The sequence below is a fragment of the Hyaena hyaena genome, unplaced genomic scaffold, assembly GCF_003009895.1.
Source record: "Hyaena hyaena isolate Hyena2069 unplaced genomic scaffold, ASM300989v1 scaffold_1190, whole genome shotgun sequence".
In the NCBI taxonomy this organism is placed as follows: Eukaryota; Metazoa; Chordata; class Mammalia; order Carnivora; family Hyaenidae; genus Hyaena; species Hyaena hyaena.
The window spans coordinates 425,724-444,528 of record NW_024081827.1 but is presented as its reverse complement, the minus strand read 5'-3'; the positions used below and the strand labels follow the sequence as shown (position 1 = coordinate 444,528).

At 47.0% G+C, this 18,805-nt stretch overlaps 3 protein-coding genes across 5 annotated transcripts in view; 2 read left to right on the top strand and 1 right to left on the bottom strand.

Annotated features, from left to right (window-relative positions):
* The window catches only part of ALKBH8 (alkB homolog 8, tRNA methyltransferase), a gene marked incomplete at its 3' end in the record, with an annotated part of 88,033 nt that overhangs the window by 68,629 nt on the left and 599 nt on the right, over positions 1-18,805 (bottom strand). The window contains exon 3 of the mRNA XM_039222831.1: positions 4,290-4,481. The remainder of the gene's footprint in view (positions 1-4,289; positions 4,482-18,805) is intronic.
* The window catches only part of ELMOD1 (ELMO domain containing 1), a 64,600-nt gene continuing 51,208 nt past the window's right edge, over positions 5,414-18,805 (top strand). Inside the window, exon 1 of one of the 3 annotated variants that reach the window (XM_039222825.1) lies at positions 5,414-5,431. The gene's annotated coding sequence lies outside the window, so the exon portion shown is untranslated. Of the gene's footprint in view, positions 5,432-5,478; positions 5,546-18,805 lie in introns of those variants that run through there. The other 2 variants (XM_039222824.1, XM_039222826.1) reach the window with 2 other exon arrangements.
* LOC120224566 (skin secretory protein xP2-like) lies at positions 5,766-6,125 on the top strand. Its single transcript, XM_039222830.1, has one exon. It carries the CDS (start codon positions 5,766-5,768, stop codon positions 6,123-6,125), a length of 360 nt encoding a protein of 119 aa, XP_039078761.1.

The following is an 18,805-nucleotide window of genomic DNA, read 5'->3' as shown; positions in this document are numbered from 1 at the left end:
CTCCTTAAATATATTCTAGCCTAGGAGCTGCCACATATCAAATGTCAATGCCCCAGCTTGAGCTGCCCATCAGGAAAAGCCATTGCAGAGGTGCCTGGGTGGCTCAGCCGGTTAAGCATCCAACTTCAGATCAGGTCATGATCTCATGGTTCATGGGTTTGAGCCCCACGTCGGGCTCTGTGCTGACAGCTAGCTCAGAGCCTGGAGTCTGTCTTCGGATTCTGTGTCTCCCTCTCTCTCTGACCCTCCCCTGCTCACATTGTCTCTCTCTCTCTGTCAGAAATAAATAAAACATTAAGAAAAAAAAAGAAAATGCCATTGCAGGTTGGGCCCATTAAAATTTCCAAGTAGGAACATCATACGTGTGTCAGTCACAAAAAAATTCCAATGTGTGCCTTGTTATCTGACATCAGTTTCTTGCTCTTGGATTCCTGCAAGGTCAGCCACTTTTTGGAGATTAATTATACTCCCTCGGACTTGGCTGACAAGACTGAGCACCAGGTTTCACAGATATTTGGGGCCTGGATTGTCATGGGGCAATGACATCTTAAACAAAAACCAGGCCCAGAGGAGTCTGACGGGGTGACTGAAGGGCAAGAGAAGGAGGTTTAGTAGAGATCTAACCCTACATTAGAGACAACCTGGAGAAAAAGCCCACATTGTGTGTGTGTGTGTGTGTGTGTGTGTGTGTGTGTGTGTGTACATGTGCACATGTGTTTATACCTCTTTTTGAATAGGAGTTCCTCAAGATCATAGATGGTGTTTTATCAATCTTTGTCTCCCCAGTATCTAGCACATCATATACACTAGGTGCTCAATAAATGACCATTAAATGTGTTGTATTTTGGACCAGTGTTTAGGCCCCTGGAAAGCCCTCTCTATCTCATATTTTGAGAACTACTAACACGGCAGGGCCAGCATGTCTAAGAGCCTTAGTGTATTTGGTTTCAAGCATTCTCTAGCATGATGATTAACTCTCATATAATCCCAGGCACAATTTTATCAACATAGATACTAATAGGCATACCAGGTCCAGCTGCCACTTCAGTTTGGTACCCAGAACTCCACAGGCTTATAAAATCCATACTGTTGGAAGACAGAGTGGCCTTATATCGATTTCTAAACTTTACAAAACAATTAGGCAAAAGGAAACAAGGCCTAATACTTTTTAAGCCCAGAGGTTTGCCTTTCTGATTTCATTATGAAGCCAATATACACAACACATACATCTTCTACTCCCAATTCTTCAAGTCACGACACTTAAGACCAGAGCTAGATTAAAAATAAATAAATGGGCCATGACTTCCACCCCACCCACAAAACGATCCAGGCAGGAAACTCCCACTTGCCCGTTGCTTAATAGAACCCTTGCTAAAGATAGAAACCTCTGGGTGGGGAGGTTTTTATTCAAATAAATTCCTAAGGATGATGTTCAGTGAGAGATCTCCTGAGCAAGGCGGCGCACCCACCTGCCTGGAAAAGACCCAGACTCTGCATCACCTGTAATGAGCTGAATGTGGAATCCCGTAGATGACGGAGCACAGCACCCCCTTCCTCCTCAGCTCCCCTGCTGTAAGTAGGGCAGGCTTTGGTGGTACCATTTCCTCCTCTGTGGATCCTCTGCACTCATTATGTCTAAATGTTTACATCAGATGATCTCAGTTCCTTCAACTACCACCTCCATCGATCTCATGGTAATCTGTTAAATACAATTTATATCAAAAAAAAATGCAGCTAGAGTCAGGACTAATGTTTATTGAGCACAGTGGGCCAGCCACCATGCTAAGCACTTCACAAATCATTCATTTAATCCTGGCAGCAACACTAAGGGGTAGACGCTCTCACTGCCATCCTCACTTCAGAGAGAAAATTGAAACAATGAAGCCTACATCCCTGAATTTCCAGGCTGGGGCTTTCACGTGATGTAGCATTGATGTAGCAAATGTCACCAAACACTTTGCTTCCTTCATTTCAACAATTAATTGCTCCCAATCCACCTGGGCAGGAATCCTCACCTGTTTGGAAGCCTGTGAGGACTTCCTGGATTAATCCAAAGATGCACCAGTCTCCAACAGGCTGTCACCTGAAACCCTATACACCTCTCTATATGTCACCCTATTACATTGTCTATTAGCTGAGCATTCCAGCGTTGATCAACTGATGAGAAATGCTTTATTTGCCTGTGACAAAGCTGCGTATCAGAGTAGTTTTCCTTCAACAGCACCTAGTTAGTACTCAAACATGTCTGATGATGGAGATATTTAGAAAAGCTTTTTCAGTTAGCAGAGCATGAGGTCACACATCTCTGTGTACTTACAAACTTGGCAGTTGTAACTGTGGCCATGATGAGGCACAAAAGAAAAGCCTGGAGATGGGAAAGAGCCAAGGAGTTTTCTTTAAAGAAGCCCTAAGCGCATTATACCAGACCGTCATTTTTAGACATCCTCCAAGGGCACACTGATGTCAAATCAGGTCTCCTAACAAACTCTGAGTATGTTTAATTAGAAGATAGAAGGTGGTTGAGAGAGATAAGAGAGAGAACGTCGGTGATGGCCAGAAGAGAGGGACTAAAGATGGAAGAAAACAGTCTACAGGAATAGACTAGCACCTGAGAATAAAGGTAATATCTACTCTGCTGAGATAGAAGAGGAAAGAGACGGGGTGGAGGACACATTTATCAAAATGAGCTAATGACCCTTGGTGGTCTCCCTTTGCTGGTGCAATGGGGAGAGCCAGAGGTACATTGTTTAAAACACGGTAGGCGGGGTAGTTGGAAAAGAGAAACAATTTTAAAGACAGTTGCTGCGGATTGGAGGAAGCAAGAGTGATACTGTTTTGTAGAGAACAGGTTGTGGCTTTAGTTAAAACACACCAATTTGTAACAAGCTATGGCTAAGATTTTCTCTAGAATGCTCTGTGGACCCTGAAGTGTAGAAATCTGTGCATTTGTGGCAGGAGGGAAATTAGTAGCGTAGAAAAGATGAAATTGAGCCAAACCCTAGCCTTAGCAGGATGAGTAATTAGAAAAGAACTATAGTCTGAGGAAGCAAGAAGAGTTGAGAACCTGTATGCATTCATTTATCCATTCCACAATCTTATCTTGACGATCTATTGTATTATGGTCATTGGCCAAGTGTGGCCATATAAGGATGAATGAGATCCTGCCCTGCAGCTAAGGGTTGAACAGTGACAAGGGTGTCACTAACTGCCATGGAACACATATACACACATAAGCTTTGGAAAAGTTGGTTCTAGGTGGATCCAAGTCTGTCTCACACTCAGATAATAAGAGAATCAGCGAGAAAAGCTTGAGTCTTTCGGAGAGTAGGTAGATCTAAACCATCAAATGATGGGCAACAGAAAAGAACTACTCACATAAATAGAGGCCAAAGGTCGTGAGAGGGCGGAGGGACTGGGAGTGGTGTGTGATCCTGGGAGAGATGATTGAGATTCCGGAGATATGGGAATTCAGGTTGGATCCAGCCATGGGAAAGAAAGTTCCTTGAAGTCAGAGAAAGGCTATAGTTTGGTGTGGGGATTAAACTCTCTGGCCTTCCCCTCATCGTCTTCCATTCATCATATGGGATTGCAGGTACCTACCTACCTAGAATGGGTTGGGATTAGGATGGTTTTAGCTGAGGGAGTCAAATGAAAGGCGTAAAAACCATTGGTTCAACAGCGAGCAGGCAGGGAGCCATGTCCATATAATCTGGTCAGCCTAGGGCCAGCATTAATATTTTTATTGATAGTTTTGGAAGGATGAGTCAAGGCCGCATACATTAATTTGATGAATAACACAAAGGCAAAAATATACCTGACCTGTTCCTCAGCGATTATTTACTGTTGGAGGGTTTACCGCCTATCTTCCTGCACCAGACTATAATTTCCTTTCATACAGGCATACCTTGTTCTGTGCAATAGTTGTGAAACAAGGACCACAGGAGACTGCAAGTCAATTAAACAATGGAGTGGAGTTCGTATGTAGGTAATCCTACCCAAAGCACATCCCAGCTGTACATGGCCTTGGTCTAGCTTTTTTCTAGAGGTTTCTTCAAGAAGTACAAAGAAACTGAAGAGTCAAATGACAAGGTATGGTGGCTAATGTTATGTAACAAAAAGTTGGAAAGATCGAAGTTTAAGGTTACTCAGCGTTTGAAGTCATTCCGATTCAAGGTAACAGCACACATGTTCACCCTTTGAAGATTAGCGCCAAGCCCACGTTTCATGAAAACAGAAGAGTGGACATGGGCACTGTAGGGGCTTTTGTTCAGGGCACAGCTACCACGTACCCGGTGCTTCGTTCGACGGCATTGCCTCACCGAATCCTCCCAGAGTCCGGGGAATCGGGATGAGCACCCACAGGTCACGGAGGTGCCCAACGTCTAGGGAACCGGGGTGGGAAATGACAGCGACACCAAGGCCCACCTCGAAGCGCATCCTCTTCCCCTGACCTTCGCTGCCTCTAACGCAAGCAGCTTCTGCTGAGATAGGAAGGAAACATTCTTGACTAAACACCGAGTACTTTCCCAAAGAAAGGCGTGAGGTTCGGAGCAGTCCTGGGCCACTGCTACGGCGCGATTGAGCGATGGTCCCCAAAGACCCCAGACCTCGGGGTGGGCCATCCACCCAGAACGATGAACCCCGGGGCGAGGCTAGTGTTTCGGAGCCCTGGTTGAAATGCAGGTATGTGACCCGGGAGGGCGGACTCGATCTCCCCATTACATCCAGTGAAAGAGCGGGCCTGAGAGAACTTGACTCGACCGGTCCGGGAGTCGGGAAAGGAGGGCGCTGCCCCCCCCCCCACCGGGCACAGGAAGCCGTGGGGGGGGGGGGGGCTGGACTGCTGGAATCCCTGGGGGAGGCCGCGGGGCGGGAGCTGGGCCGACAGCAAACTTTGACTTCTGGACAATTCTCTGGGGAGGGAGCGGCGAGCGCACCTCGCTCCGACAGGTTCCCAGGTCCGCGCGCCTGCAGCGAATAGGCCCCGAGCCACTGACCCGGGCCCCCGGGGCCGCCGCCCTCCCCGGCCCCCCGCGCGGCCCTCCCCCGCCCCGCCCGCGCCCCCGCCCCGCCCCCGCCCCCGCCCGAGGACTGGGCATGCTCAGTGGCCGCCCGCGTCGCGGTCCCCGGGAAACCTCCGCGCGCCCTCCGCGCGCGGCTCTCGGTCGCCTCCCCGCAGCCGGCCGCCCGGGCGCCTCCCGGCGGGCTCTGCTCCCCGCGACCCAGATTCCGGGCCCGCCCCCGCCCCGCCCGCGCCCGCAGCCAGTGCGGCAGCCGCGGCCTCCCGGTGCAGCCGCGGCGCGGGGGACGCACGGAGCGCGGGGGGCGCCGCCGCCGAGCGCGGGGATGGAGACCCGGCCGCCGCGCGCCCCGACCTGCTGAGCGTCCCGCCGCCGCCGCCGCCGCCGCCGCCGCCGCCGCCGCGGGCCCGGTGAGTCGCCGCGCCTGGGGCTGGCCCCGCAGGGGCGCGGGGGCGAGGGGCGAACGCCCTTGGGGAGGAGACGCGGTGACGGGGACGCGGCCCCGTGCGGGGGGGACCGGCAAGGTAGGCTCCTGGCCAGAGAGGGGAAGCGCGCCCGGCCTCGGTGCAGGGGTTTCGGGGGGCGGCGGGACCGAGATCCTTCCCCCAGACCTGCCCCCCGGAATCAGCACCCGGGGGGTGGGCCGCGGGGCCCCGCGGGAGGCCGTTTGTGTGTCGGCCCAGGCGCGGGTCACCTAGCGACCGAGCGACGGCTCTGGAGGAGGCACCCCCCGCGGAGGCCGGCATGGGAGGGGGGACGCCGAGGGCAGCCTGGGCCCCGCGAGCGGCTGCCCGGGGTCCTGGGGCTCCCCGGGGGCCGTGCGGGGCCGCGGGCGGCGGGTCACCCGCGCCCCCGTCCCGGAGGGGCCGGCGCGCCGCGCCCCCCGCAGCTGCGGGCAAGTCCTCACTTCGGACAGCATCGCGCGTCCGCGGGCAGGTGGCGCCGGCGGGGGCCGGGGGCGCGGCCGTGAGCGCCTTCTCCGCAGGTGCGGGTGCGGGTGCGGGCCGCTCCTGCCCCGCCCCCGAGCCGAGGTCCGGTAACACGCCTGATGAATATTTCAGCGGCGACCTCGCAGGGGCGCCGGCTCCAGGTCAAGTTTCATGAACGTGTCGCCGAGCCTTGCCCCGCTCTGCACAGGCAGGTGGCCGCCCCGTGCCGTCAGGGTCTCCGAACAGTTCCATCCCTCTCCCCGCACCACCGAGGAGAGTGGGGCGGCTCGCCCCGGCGCGCTTGGAACGCGGCCGTAAACTGCGCGTGTCGCCGGGAGCGCGGGCCTGGGCAGGCATCCAGGCTTTGTTCTGCACGCCCGCAGCGCGCGGTGCCGGCAGCCTGACGGCCGTCCCTAACGAGCGGCCAGTATGGTGGAAAGCAGGTGCTGAGCCTGTGTCGGGATAGACGCCGCAATTCACTCCCGGCCTGTGACAGCCGGGGGCCTCGGCGGACTCAGTCTCTCTCTCCCTCCAAGTTCAATCTGAGATCAGTCTAGACGCTCCTTGGAGGACGGCACACTCCGTGTCCCTCCACTTAGGGAGCTGTTCGTCCCTCCCTGATGCTTTCTTTCACGGGGCGGGAATGTCCTAAGTTAGGAGCAGCCGCTGTCAAGAGCCCTGAGAGAGGAACACATTCACAGAGGAAACTCCCAGGACTGGAACAGGCTGTTCGTGTGACTTCCATTGCGCCATCACCTCGGGTCAACACACACAGCCGTTAGTCCTCGAAAATGGCACTACTTACTCCTTTGCAGAAGACACCTGCCTTTCCCTTCCTTAGAGGCACGTATGTCTTTTAGCGACCTGCGAGGAGTTCTGTTCACCAAGATCTCAAGCCTCCAAGATTTACAGGATGCTGAAAGAGGCAACTCTGTCCGCCTCCCAGCCCATTCACGCGAAGCCTCAGGGCTTGGGTTTACGGTGCTGCCCAGCTGGGGAAGGCTTCTCGCACAAAGACACTGCGGTTAGGTCACAGGCTCCCCCTCCCCCACGCCCGGCCGCTGCTCCCCAGCCCTTAGTGAGGACAGTCTGTCTCACTGCACCTGATTAGTGAAGGACAGAAACCCCAAAATGACTTAGGTATTTTCAGTATTGTCTTTTGCTGGTCTAACTGAAAATACGAAATTATAAAAAAAAAAAAAAAAAACACTGAATTACTAACACATGTAGACAGGACTTGACTCAGGCATAGTGATAATGTAAATATCAGCTTTGTAAGAGATTTTGAGCAGCGCTACGGTATTCTCTCTGTGTATATCATTAATAGAGATTAGAAAGAAATTCTATAAATTAGCAAAATAAATGAAAATTTTACATAGTGAACAGCATTTGCTAAAGCGTGTTACTGAGATGTTCGGAAAGAAACCCAGCTGCATTCACAGACATGAAATCTGCCCAACTGAGAAGTGTGCAGAGTCGGGACACAAATCTCCAGGTGCTCGAAAGCATTCCCTTGAGTCCTCTGAGAATTTTTAAGGAGTCACTGGTAGAGTTGTCAGACTTAGCAAATAAAAATACAGGCTGCCCAGTTAAACGTGAATTTCAGATAAACAATGAATCATTGTTTTTAGTATAAGTATGCCCCATGCACTACTTATACTAAGAGTGTAAGTATACCCCATGTGACATACTTATACTTAATATATATATTGTTTACTTGAAAATCAGTTTTGATGGAGCATCTTGTATTTTATCTGGCAACTTTAGTCACTGGAAATTTCTCACTCCTCGTTTTTGGGTCACCTATGGGTTGAAAAAATAAATGGAGCAGGTGTCATATGCTGCTATGCAGACAATCTGGGACAAGCGAAGTTCTGGTTCAAGCTATTGAAAATAACTCATGCTGAAAAGTTAGTAGCTTCAGTTGAACACATATCTGTTGCATCCCCCTGCTTGAGACGCGAGTGAGTGGTGCCAAAGCTACACAGTGGGGGAAGCATGTGTGTGAGGGGGAATCTACATCACGAGACCCGAGGCCTGCGAGGCAGGTGTGTGCTGGAGCCCGGGAGCCACACGGAATTCTGCTGGGCGGCTCCCGTCAGGGAGCGAGGTGACCAGCACTTGGGACAGGTCCGGCCTCGGATCGGAGAGTGAGACCTTATCCTTATCCTGGGAGGAAAAACCCCCCTGGTCTTACACCTTGTGGAGGGGAGCCGGAAGTCGAAGGACTTCACCTGGTGGCCTCAGCTGGAGGACGGAGTGGCCAGCTGAGAACGAGGAAAGTAAGAGATGAGAAGGGGACTCGAAAAGAAAGACTTTAAGCAGCTGGGGGGCTGGGGGCGGGAGGGGGCGGTGGGGACAAGTGCAGGGATCCCTAGACGGCACCTGGGCGGATGCATCTTGCTGCATTTAACAGAGCCGTCGGTCTGCCCTTTGACTAGTTCCCAAAGTGCTCCTTCACTGCTCCACCGCCGTCTGGTTTCTTCGGGTGAGAAGTCATCATCGAGTAACGCGGGAGTACAGTATTTATATAGTATTTTGTATACAAGTAGATCTTAAAGTGTAATATTTGAGATGCTGTTCAGTATCCACTTGCTCCTGGCACAAATTCCTGACACAGCATTAGCAGATGTTTTAGTTTTAACAAATCTATTGCCTCGAGCAGGAAAAGATACTAATGTGCCATCGCTGTGTGATGTAGTCCAGCTATCTTTAAGGAAGCAGACTCTGATGTGGAAAGAATGTAGATTTTACAGAAATAGCACTATGTGAAAATGACCAGATGCTTGTAGTACCAGAGAGTACCCACTCAGAATATTCCAAATGCAATTAATTCCAAAAAAAAAAAAAAAAGCAAACCACTTAACATTCGTGTCTTCGAAAACCCAGTGGGTGCTTTCATTGTTGATCATCAGCACAGGAAGTTTCCAGAGAGGCTGAAGATCAAACTAGTACAGGCCACACAGAGAAGGGTTACTTGTATCTCAAAGGTTCCACCTTGCCCATCTCAAGGAAATGACCCTGGAGTGCCATTCTAGATTGCACTTGTCAGCAAATCTGGTTTTCTGGGGGACTGTCTCAGAAGAAACTCCTCTGCTTGACTCTCCTCCATATGGTTACCCTTCCACTTCACATTTTATAATAAGTTCTTAAATATAAAAATCACTCAATTTTTATTTTATTTCAGGTATTTGTACTGTTCCTCTTTGTAGTAAGGGGCAAACACATCTTGCCTTTTAATTCTTTTATTTTTAATGTGTATTTCTGAGGCAGAGACAGACAAAGAGACAGCGTTAGCAGGGGAGGGGCAGAGACAGGGAGACACAGAATCGGAAGCTGTCAGCACAGAGCCTGACGCGGGGCTCAAACTCACAAACTGTGAGATCATGACCTGAGCCGAAGTCGGACACTCAAGTGACTGAGCCACCCAGGCACCTCATGTTGCCTTATAATTCTGACAGCCGACGAGATTATAAAAAAAGTGACCTAGGACATATTGAGCTTGCTAAAATTTCAAGGCAGTTAGGTCGTATTTTCAGCAAGATTTCACGTGGATATGGCTTATTAAAGAAAGGCTTACTGCCGTGGTCTCTAATGACAAGCTTATGTGCACGATCACCCCGAGAGAGCTTTAACTGGGATTGTGTGCTCAGTTCACAGTCTAAGTCCTCGGTAAATACTCTGAATTTAAAAGAATCTGAAGACAGTGTGTTCTTGCATCCCAGCAGCTTTTGACCTTCCGGTGCACTTCTGGTGACCACAAGCAAGTCTTATTTTACCTCGTTTCTGTGCTGTAAAGTGAAAGATATGCACATTTAAAAAAAGAAAATCATGCCAGTTCCAATCCTTTATGTCTGTAAAAGAAATGTTAAGTGTTTCTACCGTTCTCAGGGATAAATAACTTCATTTTCAGGATAATTAGACAATCTGTCTATTGTCTGTGTACTCGCCGATGTTTTAGACACTGTCAAGATAATTCACAATTTGCTGCGTTTCACTTTTTGCTTTTTTGGTACAAAGCAAGATGATTGTGGTAAATGCTTAAGAAGGACTCATTAAACCCCTTTAAAAAATCAGTCTCGAACAAGCTAATAACTGCAGAATTCAAAGGTCTTTATATAGCTTTTAAATGTTGTTTCCATCTTAATTACTGTTATTAGGACTTGGTTAATTAGAAGGCTTGGTATAAGAGCTCACTTCGGCTGCTAGATCTCTCCCTCCTATTTGCCTTGCACAAGTAGATGGCGAAAAGCTTCCATGTGTCTTGAAGGTTTCATTCATGATGAAACTAATACTTTATTTATCCCACAGCTGTTTCTTTGGCTTAGCAAATATCAGTGACATCATAAACTCTGTTTCCTATTTTTTTTTACATCACCAGTTGGCATTTTAAATATTTTAAGCGTGAATCCATCTCTGCAATGAATTTGCTATACAAATACATTTCTTCCTTTTTCCTTTAGAAGAAGAGTAAGAGTGTTCTCCCCTTCAGAATTTAGAAGCTAGGTTTTCTGAATATTCTACATTCCAGTAGAACACTTAAAAAAAGTTTGTTTATTTTGAAAGAGAGAGAGTATGCAGGGAGAGGGGTAGAGACAGAAGCAGAGAGAGAATCCCAAGCCAGCTCTGAACTGTCAGTGCAGAGCCTGATGCAGGGCTCCAACTCACAAGCTGGGAGATCGTGACCTGAGCCTAAATCAAGAGTCAGACGCTTAGCAGACTGAGCCACCCAGGTGCCCCTCCAGTAGAATACTTTAATTTTAATCAGATTTTCTTTGGTTTTAGAATCCATTTTAGTTAGCAAAAACTTAGAAAATAATTTTTTTAATTTAATAAGTTAAATCATACATTCTCTAAAAATGGTAAGCATTTATCAAAGTTATTTTAATTAAAACGCGTAGTATGCACATCGCTAGTCATAATTTTTAAAGCCTGTATTAAAATGCCTACCACAGAATTTTGACTTTCATATTGACTCATGTACGATGTGTGTACGTAGCCCAATAGTAAAACCATTATATGAAAATCAAGACTCAAAAAAGCATTGGGTCACGGTTTTCACTTCACTGAAGAGTTCTGTGTTGTATCAGAAATTTCTCCTACTCCTCCTCTGAACTGCAGATAACCTAGACTATTAAAGTAGAGCTAGGCCATCGCCTTTTTATATCTACACAATCCTTCTGGAACATCTCTGTAAATGGCGTGTGGAGTAATCTTTGTGGGGGAGATGCAGAAATGAGGTCTAAGATGGGGCCTAATATCTGGATTGATCAGCTGTAACCAAAGAGTGTTCATAGGCGTGGAAGCCAACATGGATTCTCTTGGCCTCAGAGGCTGACAGGTGCACAGGTTTATGGATGACTCAGGTATACTTGACTATTTGTACATTAGGTTTGCTGATGTTGCAAAGCTCAGAGCACTAGTGCATCTGAATGACAATCCCTATTTTTAAAAAACTTTTTAAATATTTATTTTTGAAAGAGAAAGAGAGACAGAGCGTGAGCAGGGGAGGGGCAGAGAGACAGGGACAAAGAATCCAAAGCAGGCTCCAGGCTGTCAGAGCCCCATGTGGGACTCGAACTCACACACCACAAGATCATGACCTGAGCCAAAGTCGGACGCTTTACCGACAGAGTCACCCGGGTGCCCCTGAACGGCAATCGCTATTAAATCTCATATCCCTGAGCCCAGGGCAAGGGCTGAAACGAAGACCATTTAAGAAGAATAGATGTTGTAAGAGACTCTTAAACACAGAGAGCAAACAGAGGGTTGCTGGAGGGGTTGGGGGGTGGGGGAGGGCGATGCGCTAAACGGGTGAGGGGCATTAAGGAATCTACTCCTGAAATCATTGTTGCACCATATGCTTAACTAACTTGGATGTAAATTAAAAGTAAATAAATTATTATTTTTTTTAAATATTTTTTTTTTATTTATTTCTAGGAGAGAGAGAGACAGCGCGAGCAGGGGAGGGTCAGAGAGAGAGGGAGTCACAGACTCTGTAACAGGCTCCAGGCAGTCAGCTGGCAGTCAGCACAGAGCCCGACGCGGGGCTCGAACACACTAACCGCGAGATCATGACCTAAGCGAAAGTCGGACGCTTAACCGACTAAGCCACCCAGGCGCCCCAAATAAATTATTTTTTAAAAAACAGAAGAATAGATGTTGGCTTCATTTAGGTTCTAAAATCAGTTGCCCAAGGACATGGAGTGGAAGTCCTAGTTTAACAACAGTTTGGGTTTTAAAAAATAGTTTTAGTTCACTTGAGTATTAACCAACAATACAAAAGAAATCAATGCTATTTTTGGTTAGATTCACAGATGAATAGAGTCTGTATCAGAAACATACAACATAACACACTACACTCAAAATGATGCACGGTGAGCCCCCCTTCAGGGATGTTGTGAGACGGACTGCCTTTGTCGTGGTGGACACTGGCTCACATGACCTCAGCAGCACCTCTTAAATCTGATTATGGAGTTTACGCTGAGCTCCCAGACACTTGTACGTGAATCTGCCAATGTCTAATTCAGCCTAGTAATATTTATGTAATATGTAACTATTATACATCTTTTTGTTGATTTATAATGAATATCCTTATTCTTTCTACTTAGTGATTAGTCCCTAGGTAATTAATCAATCATCACTTAAATTAAGTGCCTCCATTCTGTGACCACCTCTGGGTTAAATTTAAACCACAATTTAAACCATTATCTAAGATCAGAATTGAAATTCTTAGTTAAAAAAGATACGTATTTTGAATAGCCATAAAATCGGCATGTGTCCAGGCTCTAAAATACAATTGCACGGCACACCTAATCAACTCAGACAAGGATGGAAGGTGATCCTGTGTTCCCTTGGTGTTCTGCCATCATTCTGCACTGTGTTCTGGCTTTCAAGTAGTGGTTTATAGTGGAGAGCAGACACTTTTCATTCCTTTTGAACACTGCCTTCTGAACCCCTTTCATGCTAGGGGCTCTGCTACACTGTGAGGCAGAGCCCACTCCCCACCATGGGAGCTAAAACGCCAGATACATCATCTTTGCATCCTGGGCCCATGACCCAGACCCTGCCCTGGGGGCCGCTGTTCCAGACAGCAACACCCCTTGGCCAGCGCCGGGGCCAGGGGCGTCTGCTCCAGAGTCCGGACACAGTGGCAGCAGTAGAAGTATCTTTACCGGACCAGCTCCGTGTCATCATTTTAAGAGATATTTTTGGCTACCTAACCTCTAAACCTAGTTCTCTACCCTCCTGGAGATTCTATGGGTTACCTTCGGAACAAGTTCCTTTTCTGCTTAAATAGAGCCAGTTTCTTGTGATAATGAGCCCTGACTGTCAGAGGGTGCAAGTCCATGCTTATGCTGGGGTATCAGTCGGCCACTAGGGCCTGCTGAACCTGATGCACTCTGAAAAACAGTAAAGGAAATGTGTGTTCATTTTCTGAGTACTCCGGAACAAGGCACGTTGCTTGGCACTGGACGGGAGAGGCAGACGAAGCTGGTATTTGCAAATCAGTGCTATGGGACAAGCCGGAGGAGGTAGGGACACCACTATCAGACAAGACGGGGGCAGGTACCATTTTGTGGGGACAGAGGGTTGGGATAAGAAAGGAGGCTTGGCGGGGAGGGACACCTGGGTGGCTCAGTTGCTCATGATCTCATCGTTTTTGAGTTCAAGCCCCGCGTCGGGCTCTGTGCTGACAGCTCAGAGCCTGCAGCTGCTTCAGATTCTGTGTGTCCCTCCCTCTGTGCCCCTCCCCTGCTCATACTCTGTCTCTCTCTCACACACACACAAATAAACATTTTTTTTTTTAAAGGATGCTTGGGGGGAAATTCCAAGAGGCACTTTTTTCACCTTAACATTTATGAAACTAGGAAACATTGTCATATTTTAATAAATATGACACTTTAATAAAAGTGTGTCATATTTTAATTGCCACTTTTTCTCCTAAGCCCATCTACCAGATTTCACCAAATATAAGATGTCACTGGTATACACTGTTTTTAACCACTAACAAACAAGCTAAGTAAATATTTTATGATGGCTATGCCTAACACCATGGGAGTTCTAGAGTCGAGGCTGTAAAGTCCTTACAAGAACTAAGTCAGTCATGGAAATGGGTTAGATGCCAAATTCCTATTCATTTTCGTTGTACTCTCCCAAAGCTGTTAAAGAGTCATAGATTTACCTCTAACTTCTGATGTGAACAGAGTCAGATATTAATCATCATGGTTTGGCTGGAAAAATACCTAACATGCTTATAGTGATTCTCAATTTTGTTGATGGTGACTTTTTTTCTTTTTTTGGTAAGTTTTTATTTGGAAAATGTCACATATATGCAGAAGTAGACAGAATAGTATAATGGATCCCAGTATTCAATAATCATCAATCCATGACCAGTATCATTTGATTTCTAACCTACTGTCTATCCACCCCATTTATTTTGAAGCATATCTTAGACACATGTCATGCCATTTGTATGTATTTATGTAGGTGTCTGTAAAATATAATGACTCTTCAAAAACATATACTCACAATACCGTTATTACATTCTAGAAAAATACAGCTATAATTTGTGGCATCTTTTTCTTAATAATAGATTTTGTATTCATTAATTAGGTTTTAAGCTGTTTTTATCTTTGGAGGTTTTTAAAAAGAAAAGCAAATTAGGTCCACTTTGGTGTCCACTGATTTCTTTTTAAGAAATAAATATGAGGGGCGCCTGGGTGGCTTAGTCAGTTAAGCGTCCGACTTTCGCTTAGGTCATGATCTCGCGGTTCGTGGGTTCGAGCCCCGCGTCGGGCTCTGTGCTGACTGCCAGCTCAGAGCCTGGAGCCTGTTTCAGTCTGTGACTCCCTCTCTCTCTGACCCTCCCCTGCTCACGCTGTCTCTCTCTCTCCTAGAAATAAATAAAACATTAAAAAATAAATAAATAAATATGATGTTGGTAGGGTATATTGCAGCTCTGAATAGTGTTGATCTTGATTTTTCCATTCTGTAGCTTTCATATGAATGTGTTCTCTAGTTGAGAAGTTGTATTAAATATATGCCTGTTCTTGGCATTTCCAAAGCAATCTTCAGAAAAGTCCTATCTATGCCTTCTCTGCTTTTGGCCCCCAAAGGAGGATCCAGAATCACTAACAAGTGACTCGGACAGGCGGTTAGATGACAGGGACGCCCACACTGAACCCTGCCAGCATTTGTTAACACAAACTCCGGGACTCTCCTGTTGAATGTTTTCAGTGCATCTTCATCCGGGTCACATCCAGCACTCAACGTGCTACTTATAGCCTAGTCGGATACTGTTCTAGGAGGAAGATGGGCTTTTTGAATCTGTCCACCTGTTGCAGGCAGCTCTCTGGCTCCTGAAGCCTTAGTTTCTCTTTTTCTTTTCTTCCTTTCTCTCTCCCTCTCTCCCATCTTTCTTTTCTGTATGAATTCACAGAGTTTAAGGGCACTGGACCTGAGGAATCTAAGAGCACCATCTGGTGTATGTCACCTTCTTTACATTTAAGTTTCTGCTTTTAGCAAAGTAAAACCTATCCCTTAAAATATCACATAAGTATCTATCAAGTAATCTCTCATATAATTGTCAAGTAATCTGTCAGTTCATTTTTTTCATGGAGACATCCTTTGTTAAGCCCCCATGCACCATCATCCTGAGAATTCCTTTCCCCTTTCTCAAACGTAGGATCTGATTCCTCGGTCCAATGTCTTTCTCATTCTCTCCCTTCATTTTGGTAGAATGTTTCCTTCAGAAACTCCTAAAAATGCATGCTTGGGAGGTACATGGAAGGCTTGTGTGTCCCAACTTGTCTCCATTCTCTCCTCATACTTAATATTTTGGCTGGGTATAGAAATCTGAGTTGGAGAGTTTTTCCTCAGAATTTTTATTCTTGCTTCCATGTACCCTCTGAGAAACTGCACACTCTGATTCTTATCCCTTTGTATGTGAACTGTTTGTTTTCATCCCCTCACTGGATACATTTAGGTTGTGAAAGTGCACACTGGTATGCTCTGCTGAGGCTCTTCTGTTCCTTAAGGAGCGGAGTGTCCTGTGGGCCCTTTTGATCTGGAGACTCAGGTTCCTCAGTTCTTCAATAATTTTTTCACATACTTTTTCACTTTATTTCTCTCTGGAATTTCTGTTGTTTGAATACTGAATCTTTTTCTCCCATTTTTCATCTTTTTTGTCAATTTCTTCTCAGATTTCCTCAACTTCCATTTCTGTTGTTTAAAAAAAATGCCAAGAACCTTTTCTTATTCTCTTAATGTGAATTTTTATTGTTTCATGTGCCTCTTTCATGAGTGTAGTATCTAATATCTATGAAAAAACTATGATGTATTGATATTTTCTTCTCTGCATTGTTTCTTCCAAATTCTCCCTTTTTTCACCTTTCTTTGAGTCTCTGTAATCCAATTAAGTTAGAAACATTCCCTGACTCTTTGATAATCCCTGGCCATCTATTCACATTTAAGACTGAGGCACTAAAACGCTGACTGGAAGCTTCATGTGGGGCTCCTTGGCCATATGGCATCACAGCAGTCCTGTTACGGGCCTCCCTGGGGGAGATCCACCTGTGAGCTGGGTAATTTCCTGGGATAAATCCCCAGTAGCCTGGGGAGTAGCATTATTGCTGCCTCTGTTCAGGGAGCTGAGTGGAAGAAGAAGACTGGATAAATCTCACATTTATCATGTAGACTTTTATTTAAGCGCCTTGTATTCAGTATGGCCGTTCAACCTCATTTTCTTGTGTCCAGAAGTTCAGAGCCTCCCTAGCTCAACCTCTTCAAGAGCAAACCTCACCTTTTCTGACAGGACGGAGAGCAGTTATCCTTGCTTTCCAAGAATGGGGAAGGAGATCTATCTATTCCCTGTGAAAAATGCCCACCACGCCTCCTGTGCTGACTTCATCCTACACTACCATTTTGAGAGGCCCTGGGCACCATTAACTCTTGAATGTGACCACGATTCTGTATTCTTAGTTGTACTGCCTTTGGAGCACTTCCCTCACTGCTCACTTAATCAGTGAGGCTAAAGAAATTACCACCTGTCCATCCTTTTTGGCCTCTAGAAATCTGCTGATACCTCACATATGCTTCTGTGGCCCTTAGCCTTTTGGATTTATGCCTTTTTGATTTCTTTATTCTCGTGTCAGTGGGATTTTTTGGGGAGTTTTTTTTTTTTGCATGTTTATTTGTTAATTTAATTTTTTTTGAGAGAGAGAGTGTGAGCAGGGCAGAGGGCCAAAGGGGTTGGCGGGGGGGAGGGAGGCAGAAAGGGAGGGAGAGAGGGAGAGAGGAGAGAGAGAGAGAGAGAATCTCAAGCAGGCTCCACACTCAGCTTGGAGCCTGACTCAGGGCTCAGTCCCACAATGATGCACAGTTCTGTCCCACAACTCTGGGATCACGACATGAGCTGAAATCAAGAGTCGGACACTCAGCCAACTGAGCCACTCAGGGGCCCCTTTTTTGGCCATATTTAAATGGAAGTCCATGACAGAAGCTTTAAGTTAAAAAGGATTAAAGATGTAAAATACTGTCAACTACAGCAGCAATAACTGCAGCGAGACAGTTACTACTTAGTAAGGACCTCATGCTGCCTGTGTCATCTTCCACAACGACCATTCTTGTTTGTTGCTCGTCTGGTCCCCTAACCCACGGTAAATCTTCGTACTCTCTTAACCTAGTCATATCACCTTCTTAACCAAGTATCCCGCCTCACACACACTGCTATACATAATAGGTGCTCCCCCTAAAAAAGAGAATTTGATGTAATCACTGATCAGAATTTTGTCGCACATCCATGAAAAATCCATAATACTGCCATAAACCCTTGCCTCAGAGGATAGTCCGGTTTAGTCTGACATACTGAAATGTATTTTCATTTGAGATAGCTCAGAGCTTCTTTTTTATGTCTATTTATTTTGAGGGGCAGGGAAGAGAGAACAGGTGGGGGAGGGGCAGAGAGAGAGGGAGACACAGAATCCCAAGCAGGCGCCATGCTGTTAGGTCAGAGCCTGACGTGGGGCTCAATCCTATGAACTGTGAGATGGTGACCTGAACTGAAATCGAGAGTGGGAGGCTTGAGCAGCGGCACCGCCTGGCGCCCCTGAGATGGCTCACAGCTTCTACACTGACTTCAGGAAGGCCTGAGACGCCATGTGTGAGATCTGCTAGATTTCCTACCCCTAAGCACAAAGACCATATCCTGTTTATCTTGTGTCTCTAGTGCCTAGGAAGAACTGAACGTAATAAATGAACATGTTTATTGACTAGCAATTAGAGCTGAGGTCTTTTCCTACCAACTGCTGTCTGGCCTTGGGCAAGTGACTTGTTGGACTTCACTGAGGTCCCAAAAGAGAAGGTGACTTTGAAGAAGTCAAGAGGAAGAAAAGGGTCAAGAATGGAATGCTAGGGGACACTTACACTTAAAAGGCAGAAGAATGTGAAGTAGGTGGAACCAGAAGGGGGAGCGTGGAAGCCAAAAACAGAGAAGCAGCATCACACGAGAGCATATCAGCTAAGGTAAGGTAAAGAAAGGGAGCTTGCACGAGTCACTGCTCTGCCTTCCACGAAACGTTTCCATACTCACTCCTTCACTCGTGGTGTAGATGAGGCGTGCTCACCACTCCTGAGATGTTTGTGGCCGGAGCATGAAGTTGTGCTGAGCCCCGTGTGTGCGTGTGAGAACGTGCACGTGTGTGTGAACGGTGCGTGCTGCGTGTATCAAGGAGGGGCTGCGACAGGGGAAGGGAACAGGGCCCAGAGCCTGTGCAGTAACCGGCTGGGAGCTTCTCCGGTGGGTTAAGGAGGACGCGAGCTGCTCATATGTTATCAACCTACGACAGATCCTGG